The following is a 24,270-nucleotide window of genomic DNA, read 5'->3' as shown; positions in this document are numbered from 1 at the left end:
GTCATCCAATGCAATATGTCCAGCTAATCGATAGGGAGATTGTACTACTGTACCAAGGACACCTTCAGCTCAGTCCTTGCTGATAGCTCTATCTGGCCTACATCCTCGGAGGATATAATACTCCTTACAATGGAAGCATGGCTTGAATGGGCAACAACAACAATGTGTTGAGTGTTCATGTTTTGGGTCCGACACTGATGGTAAATAAATATCTCCTGTGTTAGACACCCAGACTTATTTCTACAGTACTAAACACTGCACATTGAAGGCAAACACCCCTTAAATTTATGAGATATTCTTAGAACCTGTAAGCTCACACACTCACACAATGTTCAAGCCTGGCTTTCTGTTTATAATTGGTTTGTAGCATGGTTCAACAATGATCTTCTGTTTTAGAGTAACATGACAAAGTTGTGGGCCACAAAGTGCTGTCAGGAGGGATCACTGTGGGAGGGACCAGGCATGTGACTCTGAGAAACTAACACTAGCTTCAAGTAGTCAAGACAATAGAAGTATAGTAATGTGTATGGTAGAAAAAAAACAAAAAACAATGTTGAGTAATTATTTTGTAAAGATTTCATATAGTTATTTGTGTGAAATTGCTAAATCTGCCATAACCTGATTGCAAGATAAATGTTACGCTAGTAGCCTACATTTTCTACCTCTGGCACAAATGATTACTGCACAGTCTGAGTCAGTTCCTTCACAGGGATAATCCTCATAGGTGTATTTAATTTCTGTAATATGGTGATGTCATACTCCCAGGAGCAAGAGCCACCTTTCCCTATGGCTTATCAAATCTTCATGAAATCTCAACTCCCTCCATTTAAAAAGTCTACAATTAACTTTGATCACACCAGCCATCAATGACACAATCTTGATTTAATATTTAACTTTTATTTTATCCGAAATTCATAATATTTCTGAAAAGTATATCCAAAAGTGTGTCCCCAAAAAAGGCTTGGCTTTAAAATCCACTGTAAAGGATTTAGGAAGAGTGCCAAGGTCTATCCTGGATAGCTTTCAACTGCTCATAGATTTATTTTTAAGTTTTGTCAAAGTTTTTGTCAAGTTATAGATCAGCATATGTAATTTTCTGCACTTTACACAACGTGAGGCATGATAACACAAACTCACCTGGGGCCCACGGGTCTACCAGCACGAGCCTCGCATCCTCCCGCCCACTCCGACGTCACCACAACAACACGGAAGTAGTGTCAGGGGGGCACTGAGCGGCGGAGGACACCGTTGCAGGGCAGCTAGGTGAAAATCAAAGCATTTAATAAGACTTCCGGACCATAATAGCAAAAAAACAACATCTGATAACCGACCTGCTGTTGCGTTAAGTGTAGATTAGTGCTTAGGGTTAGCATAAACAACACGACGTGGTGCGAAATGGCGCTCATCCCCTCGCAGGTTCTTCGGATAACCATCCTCCTCTCTTACTTCTCCATCCTTTGTCATTACAAAGCCTTGGACATGCCCGCTCACCAGACCTACGGAGGCAGCTGGAAGTTCCTCACCTTTATAGACTTGGTAACACACACAAAATCCCGCAACTTCCACTAAAAGGCGCCTAAATCAAGCTAGCAATGTACCTTTACTGCACTTCATCATCGTTAACGTGTAATCAGTGTTTTGAGTCTTTAATCTAAAACAACCACAGTGCTTTTTATGTTAAATAATCATTGAGGTTTGCAGAAAAGCGTGGGGTGTTTGCTAAGCTGCCCCAGTGCTGTCACTTGATAGGTGCAGACGCGGGAACGAGCAGCGCGTTCACCATCTTATTGACAAAGTAAATCAATGACAGTGTTGTTGCAAAAGTCAACCAAAGGCCTATTGTTCACGTTCAAAACTCAGGTGTACTGTATGGTAGCTTCCCATAGTCAAAAGCTTAAGAAATATGCTACTACAACTTATAAAAAAAACATTAATAATAATATCTGTAATCCCTCAGTCGTCCAGGTCTGATCCATATTAAAACCCAAAGTTTAAATCTGTCAGTTGGACAAAACGTTGTAGGAGTGAAGACATTTCACTGCTAATCCAAGCCGCTTCTTCAATTCTGGTCAGATTGCTGGTGGACACTGCCTTATATCTTTCTGAAAGGAGTAGCTAATCACACTGAAACTATAAACAGCTATTGTTTACAGATTCAGCCTTAATGGCCTCTATTCAACCTTTAATGTCCCTACTTTCTGTTTCCTTTGTTTTCTTTGGATCTGAGGGTGGAATTATAAATTGAGGACAAGTGATGTCTAAAGCTCTTATTCAACTAAAAGATCTGGAACCGTTTACTGCACATATTAATGCTGTGGATCCAAACATCAAGTTCACACGGGAAGAGGCCAAGGAGAATAAACTGTGCTGTAACTATAGGAGAGAACCGGGGTCTCCAGGTAGACATTTTCAGGAAACCCACACACACACTGACCAATACCTGTTGTTTGATTCACACCATCCACTGCAGCACAATGGAGAAAGCCCTCTCTGCTTGTCCTTATCCAAAATGAGCCTTCAATAGATCTAAGAGAGCTAAAACACAGGACAACAGGGAATTTGAACCTAAAAGGAAAGGCATAACTATTCCTTACACAGCAGGTGTATCTAAAAAACTTCAGAGAATTTTCAGACAGTTTGAGATTCCGGTCTATTTCAAACCCACAAACACTTTAAGACAGAAACCAGTTCACCCAAAGGACAAAACCCTGAGCCATAAACAAAGTAATGTAGTCTACTCCTCTCAGTGTAGTGAGGAGTGCAGTGAGCGTTACATTGGAGAAACTAAACAGCCACTCCATAAGAGAATGTACCAACACAGTCGCGAGAGCTCCTCTGGACCCCAGTCCTCCGTATCTCTCCATCTCAAAGCCACTAACCACTCCTTTGAAGATGGGTCCAGATCTTAACCAGAGAAAAGAAATGGTTTAAGAGGGGAGTTAAAGACGCCATTTTTGTAAAGAAAGACAATCCTTCCTTGAACAGGATTGGGGGGCCTTAGACATCACCTGCCTCCAATTTATATTTCTGTTCTCAGACCCAAAGCAAACAAAGGAAACAACAAGAACAATGGAGTGAGGCAGTAGGGCCATTAAAGGTTGAATGAATAAACTGTAAACAATAGCTGTTTACATTTTCAGTGTAGCTAGCTTCTCCCTCCAGATAGATATAAGGCAGTGTCCACCAGAATTGAAGAAGCAGGTTGGATGAGCAGCAAAATGTCTTCACTTCTTTAACATTTTGTCCAGTTTGGCTTTTACTATTAATAATAGTTTTGTCCCAAAATTGAAAAGGATTGGACATTCATAGAGGAGATAGTGAATACATGGTTTGAAAGATGCTGAGGTGCTAAGCTGACCGCATGTATGCTGATTGGGATTTTAGAAGAAGGAAGCATTCATATCAACAAATTAGAGTCAAATTGGTCTAGGAGGTCTTACTTATCACAGTACTAATAGATAATAAAAGCATACACTTAACTCACTCATAATGCATACTTAATCTAATTTTTGGCACTTTTGATTGACAAAAGTAGTAGTCTATTGTTTGGTTTGGGATCTTCTAAATTGTCATTTGAACAGACAATATTGATCTACCCGATCAGTCAATTTGTGTCAGCACAATATTAATTGACGTTGCTTCCTTATTAGCAAAGCATAAGGATGAAGGTAAGATAAGAAATGCATCCATTTCTTATCACGGCCTCGTGGTTAGACATAGTAAATGGAACTATATTATGTATATCAGTCTAATCTTTATCAGCTGCCATGAACATTGTATTTAAATATTGATGAGTTTCTTCCTGTTATATGACATTCTTCCCAATTCAAAAGATAATATTCTGCTTTAAATTATTAATTGCCTTGGGAACGGTCCTGATTTCTCATCATTCTGAAACTCATGGATCATTTAAAGAAGTAGACCTAAATGAATCAAAATCACATGTTTCAAATATAAACTTCTAATATTTGTCACTTTTTCTAACAACAAGTAAGTCGCAAGTAATTTACCTTGTGATTTTTTTTGTGATTCAGTTAATTTTAGAATCAACTCTTCTTAATAACATATGATAAGATACAAAATGCTTGAATCATGATGCAACCAAAATCATGATGTTGGCTCTAGAAAGTCATTTTGATTATTTGGCATATCATTCACCCCTACTTGCATACCAATAGGGTTTTCTAAGTCTAATAGCGGGTTTAATGTTGTACAAATGTTTATGCAAGCTATAACCTCCCCTTTGTAATAGTTTATGGACACTATAAAGTGAAATGAAATCTTGAGCCTAATTCAGTAATGAGACGTTAAAATTGAAGGATGGTTCCGGAGAACAGAGCCTCTATTCAAACTCCAAACAATTTGCCCACAGTGAGTGTCTGTCTTCCAGCCATTTGGTTTTCCACTGCAGTAATTGTACCAAAAACAACCATCCATATTCAGATATTTAGCCGAGACATTTTATTTACCTAAGTAAGTACACTTCTTAGTTTAAATAACAAGTAGCAGTTGTATCATAGTTTTAAATAGTGGTCTGCAAGTCTATATTGTCTCTGTAAGAGGAAACAACAATTTTGGCACTATTCTATTAGGTATATAGTTGTATTGGTAGGTAGTTAAGGTACTAGTAGTTGCACCAATAGTACTTGTACTTTTTCCACCTTTGCTTTAAATTATGGGCTTTGACAGATACTAACGGTTGCTAAAGCTTATTAAAGTAGACCCAGAGAAAATGCTGTGTCATATTTTCCACATTAAAGCAGTTCCGTGTTACCTTTGCTGTTAAGGACCCAGACCAGAAGCCCTTAAATGCACCACTGCAACATCTGTGGCCCCTGAAGGCAATGTGCAACAGGCCCTGATCATTAACACCAAAGTCACAAGATTAAAATCTGTACAAGGAAAGAAAATCCTGCTACAGCACAATTTATTAATATGTTAAATTTAAATTATCTGAAATTATACATGAATGGATTTGCTAGCTTTCTTAAATATTAGATGTTTATTGAAATGTATATGACTCTTCTGGATTGTATTGATGAATATAATAAAGTAATAGGGTATATGCAATGCTAAACTATATCAGACATAAACAAATACATTTTAAGGACAATCTCAACATCACTTGACCTCATGTATGCTTCAAAAGTTCATTTCAATTTTGAAATCTTGAATATTGTAGTTAACTTGGCTATAGCCCGGTCATATGATGTTATAATGGCTGGAGAGATTATCCAGTTGTGTTTTTGGCTAAACCTGATCTGTCTCAGAGGAGCAGCTCCAGCACTAGACCAGTATTGACTCCAGAGTTTTATTACACACATCAGGAGGGAGGGGCTCTGTGTTCTATTCAGTAACATACTAGACAGATATCTTCTCCCATCACCACATCTAAGTCATGCAAAAAGTAATTCAAAGTGAGTTATACAACAAAAGATGCATTAAAATCACAATACGAACACATTAAAAATTTTAATAATCACTACAAATTTTATTTTAAAATAAAAGCCTGGATTTGAACATTGTCAGAGTAGAGGCCTGACTCTGGGCACCAACAGGAGGCCAGTTTCTGAGGTCCTCAGAGTGCAAGAGATTCATATCATATAGACCTGTCACGATAACAAATTTTGAAGTTTGATATATTCCTGAAGTAAATATAGATGATAAGCAATAATATTCAAACCTAGCAGCAAACTATTCTAAATATACAATATTGTTAAAAATGTGAACTGCAATAAATCAATAAATAACAGAATGTAAAAGCTTAAGTAGTTAGTTTTATGTCTATAATGAGTCACAGAAGTTCATAATTCAACCTTCTACAGCTCAAATCTCATTGCAGTACTGAAAAATAACCAACATTTTACCACAAGTACAAAGAAAAAGTCCCCACGATTAATGTTGACTCCCAAAAATGATTGTTCCAGCCATCATTTTGAACGATAAGTCAATATAGTATTTATTGTGACAGGCCTAATATCTCATGACACTAACATGTCATGGAGTTGTACATGAGTACTTTAGCAATTTAAGGAGTATATAATGGAAAAATAAAAAAATTGTGTAACTTAGAATGCAAACATATGATGCAATATTATTTACCTCTGTCTGAAAAGGGCTGGATGTGTGTGTGTGTCAGTTTTAGTTATTCTGTAATGTGGCATTTTTTGCGTGCACTAAACAGAAATTGACATCTCTTTTGCCTATGAGTATTCTGCCTTTGTCCCTTTGTCTCCAAAATATGTGTAATAATTTATCTCTGTACATGTGAACTATTGCTAAAAGTGAGTATTTGTGTGTTCAGGTAATCCAGGCGGTGTTCTTTGCCCTGTGCGTTCTCATAGACATCTCCAGTCTCCTGACCAGAGCTGGGGAGAGCAGGGAACAGGAGAGGCAGCTCAGGAAGCTCATCTCACTCCGGGACTGGATCATGGCTGTGCTGGCTTTTCCTGTTGGAGCGGTGAGAATCTGACCAATAATATTGACTGACAGCATAATAGTACTTACGGTAATATATTTCTGTAAATATACAGACGCTGAATCAGCAAATAATACATTTTAGATGTAAAACAATGAAAAAAAAAAAAAAAAAAAAAAAAAAAAAATATATATATATATATATATATATATATATATATATATATATATATATATATATATATACATTATATATATACATTATATATATACATTATATATATACATTATATACATACATTATATACATACATTATATACATACATTATATACATACATTTCACAAAAGTCCACTTGCTTTTAGGTGTTGGGAGTTTTAAGATTGACCACTGGATAATAACTGGTCTTCAATTAGAGCTGGGATAATTTTAATGAAATTGAGATCTAATCATTTCAAATCGTCAAATGATAAGCTTACATTTTTTTTTACATTTTTTTTAAATGATCAACACGAGGAGCAAAATTCTAACTTTCTCATCTCACCCAGCCCTATCTCCAACCCATAGTTGCTGGATAGACCCTGCTGACCCATGCATGACCCATAATACTTTTACTGATATGCAAAATTTGTATATTGAGTATAATACAAAAAAAGCCAGAAACAGAACATTTCTTACTTACAAAGGTATGAAGTCATATTTCTGCACTTTTGTTTTTAATTTTCCAGTCTATTTGTGTTTTGAGCACTACCTATTACTAATTACAGGCATGTTGTAGCACAATTAGAATGGATAAACTTACTGTTGGATATCATCAATCTTAATCAAACTGTTAAGTTTGTATAGTGGTGTAGAGTTCAGTGAGATTCCCAGACAGTGACCCCTGTCTGCTCTGGGCTGTTCTGTTACAGTGACACACTCAGGTCACATGCTTTAGCCTGACTTTAGCTACAATGCTAACCTCAGTAAACCTCCATAACACAGATAGCTCAGCTGGCAGTGGCCCAGGGCTGCTGTTCTGGTTCAGACACACGTTCTGAGAAACCTGAGTATCATACAGGGGCCTATAGACCGCTATAGAGGTCGCTCTGAGCTGGCAGAGTGGGCTGGAGTTCAGTTTACACATTGCACAATGGATACAATTATAACAGGACCTAAAGACATCAGGAATCCTACTTTCCCCAGCTGATAGGAATGTACAAGTTTAAACATGCAAGTGACTAAAGCTTAACAACAAGTGGTCATTATATGAATAATCTGAGATGTCTGTGTCATTAGACAATCAAGAATAATGTATTCAGTGTTATGTATAATACTGTACAAGGGGGAAAAATGTTATCTGTGTTGTCACAATACTAACATTTTCAAACTTGATTCTAATGCCAAATACCACATTCCATTCCACATGGTCAGACAATAACAGTATTTCTCTACCCAAAATACTAGTAGTTTGTTTTAGTATTACCATGTTGCCTTATATTAGTTCTGAAGATCAAGATCTACTGTTCAGGAAAGGTCCACTGTGATTTTGTTTGTAGTATTAATACTTGAAATGAGTATCAAGTTTCAGTCCTAGTTTTAATAATGTCTGGATACCATTTTTCACAACCCTAATAAACTATTTTTACTAATGCAAAAAGTACGTTCAAACAAAAGACCAATAAAAGTTTATTCAACATCAATAATTTGAATATTAATCTTGCAGCATAAATCTATTGTGCATTGCCTTGGATAAATTGCTAATTGAAATTAACACTTAATTAATTATCGTCTCCTCTCCTTCTCAGTTTGTGGTGTTCACGTTCTGGTCTCTGTACATGTTCGACCGTGAGCTGGTTTACCCCAAACTCCTCGACAACTTCATTCCACAGTGGCTCAACCACGGCATGGTGAGATATATAAACATTATATATAAACATTATATAAACATTTTATAAACATTTTTTACATTGTGTGCCTTTAGCAGATCATTATTAATCTATATTTGAATAGAAGAGCAGCAAAGGCTAGGACTAATCTCTTGTTTATTTATCAAACTTCCTTTTAACCATTATCAAAGGAGATGAACTAAACATTTACCATTTTTTCGGCAGTATGTCTTTGTTCTTTTTTTTGGATGTATTACAGTATAAAGGAAATTCACATTTGGCATTTGGTGGTACACCGGAGCCCCCACACTGATTCAGCGTTGCAAATTTATACAAAAGCTTTCAGTGCCTTGTATCTTGCTACAAAAGAATGTAACAACATCCACTGTTATCTGGGGCTGTAGTCCTTAAGTCATTTGGCCAATTAATAGAACAATGAAATCTTAAGTCTACAGTTTTTTTTTATTTTTTTTTGTTTATATTATTAAAATTATGAAGATTTATACAGTGGAAAGGAGAATGCATGGAGTGAGTTATCTGGAGTTTTGTGAATTTAACTTGCCTTTTCATTTATGAAGATGCTGTTCAGTACTTGGAGAGCTTTTGCCACATCCCCTTTTAGTCGATTAGTATATGCACAGGGCATGTGTTTAGTTGACCAAGAATGCCTTTAGTCCATTACAGCCAGCAGACTGCAGCCTAAAAACATCTCAACAATTTGTGTAATTAAGTAGTGTTGTTTGGAGAAAGCAGACATCCCCAACCATGTAATCAGAGTTATGCACCTGCCCTCACATGCCAAAGTCTTATCACTGCTCTGCTCACCCCATTAACACTATATGCTTCAAAGTCACCGAGCCTCTCTGTGGTGTGTGCCCTTCACAGCAATGATGTCACTGCACGACTGTTGCTAACAGCGACAACAGCACTAACAACCAAAACAACAACAACAGCACTCAGGGTACACCCCGCCTCCCATCACCGCTGTCTTTACGTGCCAATCTCTGCTCAGGCATTTTTTAAAGTCTTTATCCGAGCTTTATGCAGACTGAGAGCTGCAGAGAGCCTTGTGCATGAGCTGGAAGTAAATATTTATCTGTATTCCATGGAAATGACTGTTGTTTTGTTTAAATCCAGCGCCATGGAAACGTGGCGAGGGCAAGGCCGAGGGACGATTGAAAAATGTGTCTGAAACAATGCAGCCAAAAAAGTTAGCGCGCCGCAGAGTTTGCAGAAAGAAAGGGAGGATTCAGCATATGTCAACATGAATTAAGAAAATAATTGTTCCGTGCAAAGCATAAAGTCCTGGCACTATCACTTAACTAATGATAGATTTCTTTTAGTCAATTACTGCCTTTAAGTAACAAGTTTCATGTATCTATAAGTCTAGACAGCACAGTGAAATAGTGGTTAGTAAATCTACACACACAAGAAGGTCAACAGTTTAATTCCCGGATTAGGTTTGCGTGCGTATTTTGCATTTTCTTCCAGTTTCTCCTACCACTAAACAATCAATTTTGTATTCAACAGGGATCAGGTCACGATTTGACATTTATTATCATATCATCCAACTTCATCATATCATCCAACTTTAAGCAGTACAGTCATTTTAGGAGATGGAAAGAGGAAATTACTAAGTTAGTGTGTTTGGAGAATTTTATGCAGTTTGGCAAGGAACAGTTGGGATGAGAGAACAGTTAGGTCAGAACTTAGATCTCCAACTTCATCTCTTGGGGAATATATATGCTGCAGTCCTCAGCACAAGTCAGCAGTAGGTCTGTCATGATAATAGTATGATAATAAATAATAGTTATGCATGATAATAACCACTATTTATTTATCATTCAGTAAATAGATGGAACAATAGTTTTGGGCTCAGTATTTATCATGTACTTTTCTTTGCACTAGTGTGAAACTTTTTACTGTTTTTCCTGTTGGGTATCATTTTAAACTTTGAGTTGCAGAGGGTTACTAACATACCTGTTATTTATTGCAGCTCATGTTTTCAAGAGCATTGTACATTTAAAAGGGGGTTACTGGGATTATTCTGCTTAGTGCATATTTTCTTCAGCAGTACATCAGCTTTCAAAGTTTGTTATTGTGACAGGCCAAATCAGTGGGTTGTCCTAATGTTTTGCCTTATTTATAAAACTTCATTTTAACCCTGTTGCTATGAAATTCTTGACGACTTCAGTCTTCTTTGCATTTTGTCCAGATCGTGTTCCTGTTTCCTCTTGTGGACATTTAAATATGATCTTTATTGCCGCTGAACACCACACCTTCACTGTTACCAAGTCTTCAAAACAAAACATACTGTTAGTGAACATAGGCATCTGTAACCTTTGGAACTCTCCCAATCTCCTAAACCTCAAACTTACATTGACATCGACCACATAAACAGTAGTGCTTTGCGTTCCCCTTTCTTTTTTTTTTTCAAGTGTAATGCTTGACTTGATAGTTCTTGTCCAATCATTGTTTGGGCATGTTTCTCCTTGGTCCGCTTGACTGTCTCTGCTCTGGGTGGAGTTTCATTGGTTTTAACTTGTTCACTTCTTCAGTAATTGTAATGGTACAGCTTCACACACATTTTAATTGTATTTGATCATGTAAACAATATCTGATGGAAACCAGAGCAAAAGAAAATTTGATTATATTTGAATTGTCTTGGTGGTCATTTTATACGTTTTTGCAGCATTTGGTAAATGATGATGCAGAAATACTTTTCAAAGTCCATACAATTTTCCTTCTGGTGGTTTCAAAATTCTGATGTTTTGTCTTCAATTGGACTCAAAACTACTGAAGAAAATCAAAGTGAAAACATTAAAATGAGAAACAGAAATGTACTAGGACAAAACCTAGTCTACCACCATGAAGGTGAGGACTGTAAAGAGTAAGGACTGTATTAAACCAGGTTGTAACCAGATGAAAACAAAGACTGAATCTAGGTTGAACTAGATATATCCAGCAAATCATCACACAATATGTTGCCCTCATTCATTTCTGTGCAGTATTCTTGACCTCATGATGACCCCCGTGTTGGTCAAATCCGGTTTAGCCTGAGATCAGTTTTAGCTCTGACTCAAAGGGATTTTCCAAGAAGATACAGAAAAGGCCACAAACTACAGAGGACTGAGACATGAAATAGGAACAGTATAAATCTTACTGTCTTTTAGAAGAGTGGAGGAGAAGAGAAATTCACATTTGCATATTACTGTCATATGTCTTTAGACTTTCTATTTAAACTTTGCCAATATTATGCTGAATTTATCTTGTTGTTTTAGCTCTGAGTTTGTGAGTTGTAAACTAGATACAATACTGTATAAATCAGTGTAGAGTGTAAGTCTTGGTCACTCTGCTTCATTGATTATAGTTTTTTAAGAGGATTTTAGAAGTGGAGATGGCGTTGAAGCACTTTTGCATGGCGTAACTTTTTGAGTGGCAGTTACACTATCTGCTCGACTCCATGCTTTGCCTGCAATGATTCACAGTGTAGCATTTAATGTATCTTGATGTTTCTATCTTGCATTTATTATACTGAAAAACAAACATTCTCACCTATAGACAGATCTGACTTGCAACTTGGTCTGATTGTATCCACAAAGATCAATAAGTTTAATGCCACACTGTGAAGCATTCCTGACAATGCTATAACACAGCCATGGGGACAATGGGGTAGGTAGGGCACCCTCCAGGCCCTCTGTGGAAAAGTTACACAGTGTACTTTGTAGCCTATCATGCGTACATTCTAGACAAAGCATTATGTTTTTTTCTCTAATTAGTTGTGCATTATACAATCAAGTCCTCCTTTGCACCAAATGTTCAAATATTCCTAAAGCTTTTATTTTTTCCAAAACAAAAACAAACCATAATTTCAGTATTTCATTATTGCGCCTCTCTGAAGTGTAACTGTCGAGTAATAATTAATGTGAACCTGTAGTGATGGCACCTCGGGAGCAGTGCCGCAGCTGTGAACTCAGGGCAAACGAGGTAAAAAGTTCTGCCCCTCCCTCGCTGTGATTTCTACGGGCCTATGATAGACTAACAGCGCCCTCAAGTGGACACGGACGGAATTTTAAACAACATTTTCTGTGAATACAGAGTAGAAACAATAAATTATTTTGTCTTGTTTTACAGCACACCACAGTTCTGCCGTTCATTATTATTGAGATGAGGACCACCCATCACAAATATCCCAGCAGGCCGTGGGGTCTGGCAGCTGTCTTCACCTTTGGAGTGGGCTACATTCTCTGGTCAGTTATGTCTCAGACAGACTATTAGGGTAGTCAATACATAGGCCAGTTTTTGTTCCCCACGTTCCCCAAAGTAATTAATAACCTTGACCAAATAATGCACCAAAAACATTTAAATGAACCTTTTTTTTTTTTTCTTCAAGCACATGTATCGGGTACACTTAAAGTACATTTCACAAATTAATCCTTATATAGGCTCAAAAATGAGAGGGAAGAAGAAGACTTATTAAATCCCACCCCTGTCTTCAGTAAAACTGCTGAACTGTAGTAAAAGGAAAAATTCAGATGTCAAATGTTCTGTCAACTGGACAAAAAGTTGGAGTGAGTCACTCCTACAACTTTGTCCAATTGATAGATATGAATTTTTCTTTTACTATGGGTCATACCTGGATGACTGAGGGATTACACTGAGGGATTTAAATAAATTGACCATAATAACTTGAAGAGGTGTTAAGATCTATGTCATCATCAATCATCTATGTATGTGGTGTGTGCGTGAGTGTTAGGGGTGGTTGGAGGGGGCGATGCGACAGATTGGCAGCCTTCCATCGGTCTTCCCTAGGGAAGCTGTGGCCACAATAGTTGCTTCAAATCAAAGCTAATAAAGTGCCACTTTATAATGAACAAATACTTTATTTGATTCAGGCAGCTACCTTACTAAGGTATTAGGAGTTAGGGTATTAAGTAGTAATAAACTATTTTTTCATTATGACTTAAGTCTTTTTTCATTCTTTATTAGTTTCATTCTTTCATCCATTAGAAGTGTAGTTAGTAGTGTTAGCACTAATAAGAAGTTGTGTTCAAAAATGTGTGGTAATTATACATTAATACAGTATATTAATTTGACCCACCAGGACGTGCTGGGTGCATCATGTGACTGGAGTGTGGGTGTACCCGGTCCTGGAGAAGATCAGCCCCATGGCTCGAATTGCCTTCTTCAGCATCCTTTGTGGTCTCATCGGAGTCTTCTACATTTTTGGAGAGATCCTCAACAGTTACATCTGGGACCAGCACACCACCAGCAGCTCAGGTTAGATGCAGACATGTGTACACTCCCTATGCTAAACAGTTGTATATGGCCAGCCTCATAGCATATTTCCTAAGTAATTTTTAGCCAAATTGTTTTTGTCTGACCCTCCTGCACGTGTAGCTGTCACTGATTTCATCCTTGGCCAGTCAGCCAAAAGAGCGCAAACCATCTAAGTCGTCTTCTTCTGTGCAGTTTCTTTCTATTTTCCCCAAAGCCTTTAAGTATGACTTGGATAAATATGCTTGGAGGATAACAAATTTTGGAGAAACAACAAGACTATTTTAAAATGACTTGTGTAGTTCATTAGGCCTTATAATAAAATGTAATTACCATTGGTCTGTGATTTAAGACCTTCAAAATATCAAGTCATGTGGAATCAAATCAACTAATCCTAAATCAGACAAACCCTATTGTCGGTGTAAATTGTTTCATGTTGTTTTTGTTATTAATGTTTTCCCCTAAGCCCATATATTAATCCCCTTTTATTTATTTTTAGCTAAAGTGAAAGGGGAGTGACTCTTAACTTCAATGGACTTCCTTGTGGACAAAAAAAAGTCAGAGCACTAAGTCCTGCCCGCCTGGATAGCACAAGAACAGAAACCAAGCAACCTCTGCTGAAATGCATTGAAATGTATCCCCATAAGAATTACAAATATAGTGTCATTATTACTGTACATACTTGAAAATGAAAGCAAAACCTGTTCATCAATTTGCTTTTCATTTGATGTTCTGTTTTTTAAGCTGCTGTTGCATTGTTTTTTGAAGAAGTATGTTGAAATGTTTTTATTCAAAATTGGTATAATATATGAAGTTAATAAACTGTGATATGCATTTGCTGGATATAGGAGCTAACCAAAGGGAGCACCCTAATTTTGGAGACGCCAAGTTATGGATAAGTTATGGAGTTATGTTCGAAGCCACACTGAAAGCTGTTAATAAATAAAGATTTGAAAAATAATATCTGTGTATCATTTTTTATGGCTCGGATTGGTTAAAAAACAAGTTCCATTATTGTAGACTTGTGACTTAGCCCACTAACTTCACATGTGTTATTTTGTATTTCCATAAAATGTGTATGATGGGTATCCTGCGGCCGCGAGTGATAAGACCAATGCATTATTATTCTTACTGTATTTAAAGCACTTATACAAACTATAAATGTATACAAAGTAAATGACACTCTTCATGTGTCATTTTTGTGAAAATTCAGTTTTTATATGCCATTCATATATCATCCACAATCCACTCACTAGTTTGAGCTCAATTTCAGGGGCTTTTCAGATAACAGTATTGTTACACCAACAGAAATTAATTGCTACTCTTCCTCTATCTATTTAAGCGAAAGGGGAGAGATAAAACATAAAATAAACATGTTTTTATGTTGTTCTGTCACTTGTCTAGCCCAGCAGGCCTTTTCCAGGTGGGCTAAAGAAATTCACTGTTCAGTGGTTCGTTAGCGGCTTGGCAAGTGTCGACTCCACCGTGACACTTCTAAACACATGCTCTGGATATATTTGCATAAATCTCCATAATGATGAGGGAAAGACCAAAACATTTCGACAGGTTGATCTGGTGTATTCAATTGAACAGTCAAATGTTAACAGAATTTGTGGGGGTGTAATGATTCTCTTTGACCGTTTGTGTCGATTAGATGGTCTAGGCATTTGATTTTTAGATGCAGTAGATAAGGAGCGAGCACAAAGAAATAATTCATTTGTCCATGTTGTCATGATACTAGTATAAAGGAGGAGGTGTTATTTGTGCAAAAATCCCAACAGTTTCAGAAAGAAAACATTATCATAATTTCTTTAATAGTAAATAAAAATTCCAATAAAAAAATTCCAAAACATAGGAAATGTGCAATTTGGGGATTATTCATTCATTCTGAGGGGAGGGGAGGGTGGAACAGATTTCACATCTGTCATCTACTGGTAAAAAAATGTAAATAAAAAATAAACTTACAGGTGGTAGCATTTAAGTTCTGATCATATATTTAAGCAATAAAAAATGTCCATTTTCATATTGTAAGATACATGTATAAGCCATCTTTTTAGAGCAAATATCATGGATATAAAAATAGAGAAATGCTTGCAATACTTCTCTCTGCTGGAAAAGTCAAAGAGAAGAAAAATATTCAGACGTTAGAACAGTGAGTACAAAATAAATAAATAAAAAAGCTCTACTGCTTTCTGGTTTTGGGATTTGGTGCTGGAAGAAAATTAGAGAAAATATTTTTAGTGTACAATTATAGCAACAAAAATGTGACATAGTTTAATAAATCATTTTTATTTGGATTACCATTTGGATTTTCCTGTTTGTAAAAAATCTTGAGCATCTCCACAGCTTCCTCTGCTCTGTGGCCTGCAACACACTACACAAACATGTTATTTTTATAAATCTATTATTGATTTAGTAATAATTTAAGTATAAAGCTGGAATAGTTTCAATACCTAAAGCAAGTTTACATTTAAAGTTTTGGTTGATCTGCAGATAAGTCAAAAACTACAGAAAAAGGTCAGACTGTAAAATGTGTCATAACTATGTTCATGACAGTCTACAATTTAGCAAATAATGAAATATTGATAAACCTTAAACATGGTTCCGGTTTGTGGTAAATTTGCAGAAGAAATATCCAAAACTGAACCACATCCTCCAAATCTGTCATTCCTACAGCCATACACCACCACAGGGAGATCTGATCAGCTGTCAAGGATTATTACTGGTGACACACTATTACAAATAATCAGAAATTAGTCAGATACCCATTCAAACTGCAGCATGTCAAATGTCTTGTTGTAATACCCAATTTTAACTGGTGTAAAGTTAATGTTATGTTATTTTTAAAGTGATATGTCTTTACATTTTACCCATTGTCATAACCCAGCTCCAAGCCATGACAGAAAATAGTCAAAACTACATTTTCAGTGAAATAAACTTTAATTTAACAAATTAATTGACTTAAAACAAGTTTTAATAAGGTGTGAATGTCTGTAAATGTCCAGGGGTGTAAGTATTAAAAAGTGCGAGACGCGCAGGTGACTGCTTGAGAGCAGGATGAGCCAGCATGAGCTTCTGGTGTGCACGAGCTTTTAAAAGTGCAGTGCGTGGGGCCCTTGACACAGGAATCAGGACTGCACCAACCAACTCCATCTGCACACAAAATAATAACGCACAGCAATACATCTAAGGTTGGGGCCGTGACACCCATCTTTTATGAGGTAAACCTGTCAGGAGCAGTGGATCAGATCTGAGCCGAAATCTTGTCATGAGAAACTAGCTGAAGGTTTGGTCTATATAATCTCAGTTGATAAAGTCGAGGGGGAAAAAAAGCAAACTGCAAACTGCACACAGAGAAGGAATTACTTATGGGGCCTTTTGCGCTAGTCAACAAGTGGAAATCTCTGCAGTCTGTTTAGAATAAGTATCTCCAAAAAAGCTTTTGTACTTGTTTAAAGAAGGATACTGAAAAGCCTCAGTGCAGCAGCACACATAATACATGGCTCCACTGTGACATACAGCACAGTTTTCTCACAAACTCTTTTCACTTCTAAACCTCTGAGTTCACACCAATCTCTGAGTTCATCCAGGGCCACCATCTCCGCATGACGTGTGGCCTGAAAACAAAAGAGATAATAGTTTTAAAAAATGGCAACGCATAATAATAAAAAAGAACTATTAATTATTCTTAAATATTTACGTTTTTGGTTTCGTTAACTTCATTTCTTCCTTTCCCTATGATTTCATTGTTGTAAATCAAAAGACATCCAACGGGAACTTCGCCATTTTCCAGAGCATCTTTAGCCTGCAAAATACAATTGCGGTTTTGTAAAAAATAAATAAATAAATCTGAAGTAAATATGTGTTGATAAGTGCTTATTACTTTTTTGTTTGTTTGTTTTTTTACTACTTATTATATGGCACATTTTCGCCATGTTGTGTATTGATCAAATTAAATTAAATAGACAACATCTGGAATAGTGTTTTATTTAGAACTCAGATCTAAAAACAGCTTAGCTACATTTATGGCTGTATTTTTTTCACTTTTCGAGGTTAATCCAAAATTGTTCAGTTTCTCTCAGATTTCTCTACATTATTTGGTGATTACATGTGTACGCTTAATACCATATCAAACGCCTTGTCCATCCACTTCTTTATCTCTTCGTCGCTGGGATAAAAACTCTCTCCACAAACTCCTTCCGTTCCCATTGCAATCATAACCAGAGAATATGTTATATCGTTTCCTCAAACATCAAACTATTTCATGTTCAAGACCACGCTTCAGAAATGAAGGGGGAACAAAATAAAAGTCGGACCAACTCTGAAAGTAGCCAATCAGATCTTTCCATAAATCACATTAAGTGAGTTCCTTTCATTTCCGGTAACTACTTCAAAATAAAATAAATAAATTCATTTATTTTGTTGTTTTTCTTTAATACTTAAATTATTTTGAACAATATGTGTCCACTAATAATAATCTGTCAAATAAAGTATTGCTGAAATACATTTGGGTTCACAATATACTTAAGCAGTGTTAATTTTTTTTTTTATTTTGACATCGTTACTTTTGTTCTTCTAGTGTAATTCTGTTTTACTTGACAGCTAGCGTGTTAGCCATTTAGCAGACAGTTGCTCATCGCTGGAAGTGTCAAGCCAACATGTTTGTCAAATAGATGAATCGCTTTAACTGCATTTTGGGCTGTAGTTTTTGGTCACGACTAGAGGATGTTTTCTTCAACTTGGAACTTTATCAAACGCCACAAAAGAAAGTTTATTTTCGCCGGTGCAGTAGTTGGTGGTAAGTTTAGCTTAGCATTTAGCTGCTCTACAAATTACTAAAATCAACGCAAAATTGCATAATAAAACATATGACTTGAACAATTTTGAAATGTTTTTCCCACTTTCCAACTTTTTTTGGCACGATCATATTTCATGGTCATACATGTTACTTAAACACATAGCTATTTTTATTGATTATTCTACCTGGTGGGGTTTATTTAACTTTACTATATTTGTATTTATTTTGTGTCATTCAGCTACAGAACGGTCAGTCGGATTGAGCTAAACTGCTCATTAACATAAGATGCATCTGTAATCAAGTACATTGCCTTGCCACGGTCATTTTCTGTCATTTATTGAAAATAAAGTGCAAAATTATGAAAACCATTGCTTAGACGAGATGTGACCATTACGTATTCCATTATGACAAGTTCTTTCTGATGTTACCTCCTTTGTAGGAGTGTACTTCCTAGGTAAATATGCACAGAGGAAGATCAGGGAGATCCAGGAGAGAGAAGCAAATGAGTACATCGCTCAGGCCCGAAGACAGTTCCACTTTGAGAGCAACCAGAGGACCTGCAACATGACCGGTAAATACAGACAACTGCCATGCTTTCTATAGACAAACAAGTGAAAAACTGCATACAATATAATTTTATAGAAAGTGCAAAAGTCAAATATTTATTATCCGTAATCTGATCATTCTAAAACATCTGCACTTGTTTCAGTGTTGTCCATGCTTCCGTCTCTAAAAGAGGCCATTGTGACTCAGCTCAACTCTGAGAGTCTGACTGCGCTGCTTAAGACCAAGTGAGTAAAAAATATTTTTTCTGCTATTCCTGCATCTCAAACTTTTCTCTATATACAATCATAGCTCCTCATTTTTTACTTGTCTATATTAAACCAAATTGAAAAATATATATATATCCAGTTTAACATTCTCTCACCTCTCTTTGCAGACCTGCTAACAAGTTGGAAATCTGGGAGGACCTTAAAATAATCAGTTAGTCCGTCTCTTTATAAAATGTCATGTAGACACTGGCAAGCAGTGAAATTGACATAAAGAAATCTAAAGGCTAGCAATATATGTACAAAACCTCATTCTTCTCTTTTTTCAGGCTTTACTCGTACTATTGTTGCTGTCTACAGCACGTGCATGTTGGTGGTCCTACTTCGAATCCAGCTTAACATCATCGGAGGATACTTGTATCTCGATAACTCTGCCAACAAAAACACTATGGTTAGTGACTTTAAAGCTTTTTGACCCTTTAAGGCTGTGTTTAGGTCCTGTACATGTTCAAATTGCTACCCACTCACAAATAATATAAATAAAGCTTGTTTGTTAGGGGAACTCTCACACAATGTTAATTTTTACCTTTATAAGTTTGTGTTGTTGTCAATTTCAACCTATCCCACTAATTTAAGGTGTTTGATTTTTGTCATATTAAACCAGTATAAGTTCTGTCAAGTTGCCGTAGTTCAGTTTTGACCCTCTCAGGTCCCTTTAGGCATGTTTTTTGTTCTCCTCAGGCGCCCCTGGCTCCTCCTGATGTCCAGCAGCAGTATCTGTCCAGTATCCAGCATTTATTAGGAAACGGTATGTGGAACTGGTTTAGACCTGTTTTTATCTTGTCTCAGTAGATATGTGATTGATATTTCAATGCAAATAAGTAGTTTTATGTTTGGTTGATTATTCTTTAAATTCAGTTCTCAGTTGCATTCGTATCTCCAGGTTTGATTGAACTTATGACAGTTGTAAAGAAAGCTGTGCAGAACTCACTAGAGAGGTATGTGCTATTTGGACATTTTTATTTGTAGTTTCCCAATACATTTCCTAGATATGAAGTAGCTCTACATTATTTTAGACATAGTTCATCTCTTTTAATGCATTGGCTGCCTGCCTACAGTGTGTCCCTGAAGCAGAGCCTGTCTCTGCTGGAGCTGGAGCAGCAAATCAGTTGGATTAGAGCTGAGGTGGAGGGCTCTGAGCGTCCTATGTCCTGGTACATGTTAGCAGACGACCAGGAAGCTCTTGCAGACCAGGTAAAAATAATTCTGGTTAATATTGCTTCATAAGACTTGGTGCACTACACACGTGTAAAAGGAATATGTAAAACAATATGTACGGTTTCTTCTTGTACTTTAGGCCTGTGGTTTGACTGAAAACGATGTGATGACAATCCGCCTCCTGAATGAGACAAGGGATCTGCTGGACAGGTAAAGTGATGCTCCAGTCACATTATATATTTGGTCGGATCACAGCAGTTTTTATTCTGATATACATGTATGTTTTGTGCTCACAGCCCAGACTTTACAACAGTCCTTCACACCTGTATGAACCGAGGTTTCTCTCGTCTCCTTGACAACCTGGCCACATTTTTCAGATCTCCGTCTGTGGAGTCGGATCCCAACGCCGCACCTGAAAGGTAAATGCATGGGTTATCACCATGGCCTAAAAGTTTTTCTATTTGACAATGACCTTGTGCAGAGTAGAATAGCAACTAAGGTTTCAAAAAAATATCAAGTGTCCAACTGGATGTTATAAGTTCAAATGACCTTTTGGCGTAGGAGTGATAGAAATTCAGTGAACACATTATCCCACACATGCGTGCTGTATTTTATTTTTACTGAATTATGGATGTGTTATAAAATAATAACAATTTGGTCATTTGATCAGGGATCTCAACTACAGGGAAAAAAAAGTTGAAATAAAGACATTTGATCCTGGTCCATTGCTTTAGACGTATGCCATCATATCATATTTAGATGTATCTGTTTATCATTTTTATTGTAAATGATGTTTCTGTCTGTAGTTTGTCTGCAGTCAGTTTACCACTGGCGAAGATCATTCCCATTATTAACGGACAGATCAACACTATCTGCAGCGAAACACCCAGTCACTTTGTCCAGGTGAAATCTTATAACTAAATTGTTAATTAATTCCTTGTATTTTTTCCTAACTTGACTTTTGGTAAAACTTTTGTTTGTGGTTTGTCCTTTAGGATTTACTGTTGAACGACCAGGTAAAAGAGTTTGCAGCTAGCGTTTATGAGACTTTCAGCATGCCCCAGGAGCTTCAGAAATAGCAACACCTTTATTACAAAAGGACTATAAAACAAAGACTATTCCCCCAGGACACAAAAGAAAATGCACAGTGACCATGGACCACTGCAACATGGCAAATGTAGTCCTATTGAACAAACAGCTGCTACAGTCAATAGATGAAGATTTCCTTGTAATTTACAGATTTTATGAGTTTCGTATTAACTCTGGTGAATGTGCCGGCTTATTGCCAGCAGAAAAGCTAATGTACGATATGTACTTGCTTTGAGTGTATGATTTAGGGACTTGTTTTGTAATTTTTATAGTTTTAATACACATTTTGTAAAGTTGTAATGGGAGGTTGTAACATTGTAATGATGCTGACCAATTCAAAGAAAAAATAAATAATATTCTTGTCAAATTCTAAATGTTTTTTTTTTTTTATTCAATTCAAATTTTAAAGATTTCAGTGTAAGTTATTCATCTTAGAGGTATTTTTGAAAGGAGAAAAAGGGGGATTTAACATTTTATCGAAAGGCATTGGTAACACATTTAAATGTTTAAGCATACCATGTAACAAAACTCAGACAAAGCTTGTATGTTGATGCATTGTCATATATTTTCTGATACATACCTGGATGCCACATTTCAAGTCAATAGAAAGTGTTCTGTACTGAATTGGTTTTCTTTCTATAAATAGCTTGTCCCTTTAGCCATAAGCTGAAGTGAAAAAGAAATCTTTGTGGTGATGTGAAGCGGAAATGTCAGACCTGTAAATCTGACCAGAGCGATGTGGTTTCTAAGTCAAGCCACAGGTATATTTCACTGAGTACAGTAATAAAAGGATGTGGTCACCTGTAAGATAAATGTAGTTCTTGTAAAAAAAAAAAAAGATGGCTAATTTGCTGCAAGTTTCATGCAGAGATTTTAAAGCCTATGGAGAGTGTACAAATGCTCTATTATTTTGTACACTGAATAGAAAAAAGACAAAACCAAATTGTATTTATTTACGGTGCTGTTATTCACTTTACATAGTACAAACTGGAAAATCATTACTCCTCAGTGGGACAGAGCAACCACATTGTCTTCCTGCCGACTGGAGGAGGTCAAGGAGAAGGAGCAGTGCATTATGGGACAGAATGGTTCATGACTGCAGAGAGCTTCTGAGAGGAGACGTTGTTCTTTAGAAAGAGAATCCACCTGCAGACAACGATTTCACACAAAGTTTACTTTAAGGCTTAAGCTATTGCATTAAACAAATTAACGATTTAAAATATCAGGCATCACCTCCTGATTCTAGTCCTGCTTTTCTATTTTTTCTCCAGTTCTATAGTTACTAACCTGGGGTTTGATGTACTAACAGTATTCCAAGTTTTGCGTTTGATCAAGTGTAGTCATTAATGAGTTCAAATTTACATTTTTATGTCTTAAAACTATTAGCGATATTAGTAAGTATTTAGGAGCATAAAATACTATTTAGTGCAAATTATAGTCACAATTTTAAACATGTTTATTTCCTGAAAACGACCCCATATAGCTGAAATGTGTAGGCAAGTCCCGCTTTTACACTAAAGGACCTCATAATGTAGTCGAAGTCCCTCAGATTTTTCTCTTTGTAGACATGTTTATTGATTGAGGCACTTGCAAGTTAGATCAGTTTCTATGTTGTGATACCTCTTGCCGGAGTTTTCTGTTTCTCTGCTCCAGATGTTCACAGGCCTGAAGAAAATTAAATAAAAAAAAAAAACACATGACTATCTTGTTATTAAAAATCACCCTTGTAATAAACTAATAGAGCTTTGGTACACACTGACTTCATGAAGCTGGTCAGCTCTCTGAGTTTGTCTTTTTCTGCTTTTCTGAGCCGCGACTCTGTTTTTCTCTCTCCTCTTCATCCTCCGCCCTTCATCCTCTGCCCCCTGTCACAAAGCATCATCATTGTCAAGAAGAAAACTTATTTAGTCTCCAAAGTTAAAGGTACACTATGTAGCTTTTCTGGTGGAGGTTCCGCCCACTGTTTCAGCATGTCTCCATGAATGTTATTGTTTTGTTTAGAAAGCCTCAAGCCACTAGGCCAAGTAAGAGGTCAGATCTATGGAGAGGCAATCAAGCCTACTCACTGCAGAGCAGTTTTTCAAGGTGCTTTTTATTAAAAAAACAAACAATAAAACACCTGCAAATGAATGCTTGATTTGTTTAATACTATACTGCAGAACAATCCAGGCAAAGCAATAACATTTCCACAGACAAGCAGGTGGTAGACTCCCCGTCAGAAAAGTTACACCATTAAATGGTTACAAAACTAAAACTGTAGTTTTGTAACCATAAAATCATGAAAACAAATTCTCTTAACTTACCTCCCACTTGATTCCTGGTTGAGCCGACATTACTCAGACATACTTAAGTTCAGTTCAAAGTTTTTAATCCCTTGCGTTAAAATGTATAGTGACACTTGGTTGTAGTTGAAGTTAATGTGGAGAAGACAAAGTAGAGTCCAGAGAAGGATGTGGACGGAACTTTCACTTCAACTTTGATTTCACTGCCCTTTTAGTAGAACTTGGGAGGAACACGCGAGTCACATGATGCAGTACACTGGAAATCAAGAATTCAAATAAGTGAACTGCATTTGTCTTAAAATCTATATACATTTACACTCACAGCTACACTTCTGTGATATGCTATCATCAGTGAAATATTTACTGGTTCAAATTCAATGAGGACCTGTGAACACTGTGGTTTATTGTTTACTAAAACCTTTAGTTTAGTTTTGTTACCACTGTTTATGTTCTTTTTTTAATGCCACTTTTGAAGTTTAAAGCAACAGTTCCAAAATAATGAGCTACCTTCAAATTTAAATTATGCTTGTATATATGCGTCTATTATATCA

At 36.5% G+C, this 24,270-nt stretch overlaps 4 protein-coding genes across 4 annotated transcripts; 2 read left to right on the top strand and 2 right to left on the bottom strand.

Annotated features, from left to right (window-relative positions):
* The first annotated feature begins 1,191 nt into the window (after nucleotides 1-1,191).
* On the top strand, nucleotides 1,192-14,515 carry aig1 (androgen-induced 1 (H. sapiens)). Its single transcript, XM_033990848.2, has 6 exons — nucleotides 1,192-1,536; nucleotides 6,305-6,460; nucleotides 8,205-8,306; nucleotides 12,420-12,535; nucleotides 13,390-13,565; nucleotides 14,062-14,515. The coding sequence occupies exons 1-6, from the start codon at nucleotides 1,396-1,398 to the stop codon at nucleotides 14,079-14,081; spliced, it is 711 nt and encodes a 236-aa protein (XP_033846739.1). The 5' UTR covers nucleotides 1,192-1,395; the 3' UTR covers nucleotides 14,082-14,515.
* A 1,142-nt stretch (nucleotides 14,516-15,657) lies between these two features.
* adat2 (adenosine deaminase tRNA specific 2) lies at nucleotides 15,658-17,827 on the bottom strand. Its single transcript, XM_033990610.2, has 6 exons — nucleotides 17,688-17,827; nucleotides 17,263-17,367; nucleotides 17,029-17,179; nucleotides 16,154-16,260; nucleotides 15,864-15,936; nucleotides 15,658-15,773 (listed from the first exon to the last, which is right to left on the bottom strand). Exons 1-6 carry the CDS (start codon nucleotides 17,778-17,780, stop codon nucleotides 15,745-15,747), a joined length of 558 nt encoding a protein of 185 aa, XP_033846501.1. The 5' UTR covers nucleotides 17,781-17,827; the 3' UTR covers nucleotides 15,658-15,744.
* Nucleotides 17,828-18,156: 329 nt separating this feature from the next.
* Nucleotides 18,157-21,808, top strand: pex3 (peroxisomal biogenesis factor 3). Its single transcript, XM_033990847.2, has 12 exons — nucleotides 18,157-18,360; nucleotides 18,800-18,931; nucleotides 19,070-19,151; nucleotides 19,301-19,344; nucleotides 19,460-19,581; nucleotides 19,872-19,938; nucleotides 20,074-20,128; nucleotides 20,249-20,384; nucleotides 20,488-20,558; nucleotides 20,645-20,767; nucleotides 21,155-21,251; nucleotides 21,344-21,808. Exons 1-12 carry the CDS (start codon nucleotides 18,288-18,290, stop codon nucleotides 21,425-21,427), a joined length of 1,086 nt encoding a protein of 361 aa, XP_033846738.1. The 5' UTR covers nucleotides 18,157-18,287; the 3' UTR covers nucleotides 21,428-21,808.
* A 594-nt stretch (nucleotides 21,809-22,402) lies between these two features.
* On the bottom strand, nucleotides 22,403-23,923 carry batf3 (basic leucine zipper transcription factor, ATF-like 3). The gene is made up of 4 exons (XM_033990609.2): nucleotides 23,741-23,923; nucleotides 23,198-23,302; nucleotides 23,058-23,102; nucleotides 22,403-22,583 (listed from the first exon to the last, which is right to left on the bottom strand). Exons 1-4 carry the CDS (start codon nucleotides 23,768-23,770, stop codon nucleotides 22,443-22,445), a joined length of 321 nt encoding a protein of 106 aa, XP_033846500.1. The 5' UTR covers nucleotides 23,771-23,923; the 3' UTR covers nucleotides 22,403-22,442.
* Nucleotides 23,924-24,270: the final 347 nt, after the last annotated feature.

The sequence above is a fragment of the Periophthalmus magnuspinnatus genome, chromosome 24 (assembly GCF_009829125.3).
Source record: "Periophthalmus magnuspinnatus isolate fPerMag1 chromosome 24, fPerMag1.2.pri, whole genome shotgun sequence".
NCBI lineage: Eukaryota > Metazoa > Chordata > Actinopteri > Gobiiformes > Gobiidae > Periophthalmus > Periophthalmus magnuspinnatus.
The sequence above is the reverse complement of the archived record's forward strand: the minus strand, read 5'-3'. Positions and strand labels throughout refer to the sequence as shown.

Coding starts and splice junctions, on each gene's coding strand:
- aig1 (XM_033990848.2), top strand. CDS start 1,396: ATGGCGCTCATCCCCTCGCAGGTTCTTCGGATAACCATCCTCCTCTCT. Junction 12,536..13,389: donor GGAGTGGGCTACATTCTCTG/GTCAGTTATGTC, acceptor TTGACCCACCAG/GACGTGCTGGGTGCATCATG. Junction 13,566..14,061: donor GCACACCACCAGCAGCTCAG/GTTAGATGCAGA, acceptor ATTTATTTTTAG/CTAAAGTGAAAGGGGAGTGA.
- batf3 (XM_033990609.2), bottom strand. CDS start 23,770: ATGTCGGCTCAACCAGGAATCAAGTGGGAG. Junction 23,303..23,740: donor AACCAGGAATCAAGTGGGAG/GTAAGTTAAGAG, acceptor GCTTTGTGACAG/GGGGCAGAGGATGAAGGGCG. Junction 22,584..23,057: donor ACAGAAAACTCCGGCAAGAG/GTATCACAACAT, acceptor CGTTGTCTGCAG/GTGGATTCTCTTTCTAAAGA.
- pex3 (XM_033990847.2), top strand. CDS start 18,288: ATGTTTTCTTCAACTTGGAACTTTATCAAACGCCACAAAAGAAAGTTT. Junction 18,932..19,069: donor GAGGACCTGCAACATGACCG/GTAAATACAGAC, acceptor CACTTGTTTCAG/TGTTGTCCATGCTTCCGTCT. Junction 19,152..19,300: donor ACTGCGCTGCTTAAGACCAA/GTGAGTAAAAAA, acceptor CTCTCTTTGCAG/ACCTGCTAACAAGTTGGAAA.
- adat2 (XM_033990610.2), bottom strand. CDS start 17,780: ATGATTGCAATGGGAACGGAAGGAGTTTGTGGAGAGAGTTTTTATCCC. Junction 17,180..17,262: donor AAGTTAACGAAACCAAAAAC/GTAAATATTTAA, acceptor TTTTGTTTTCAG/GCCACACGTCATGCGGAGAT. Junction 15,774..15,863: donor CAAACAGGAAAATCCAAATG/GTAATCCAAATA, acceptor ATTTTCTTCCAG/CACCAAATCCCAAAACCAGA.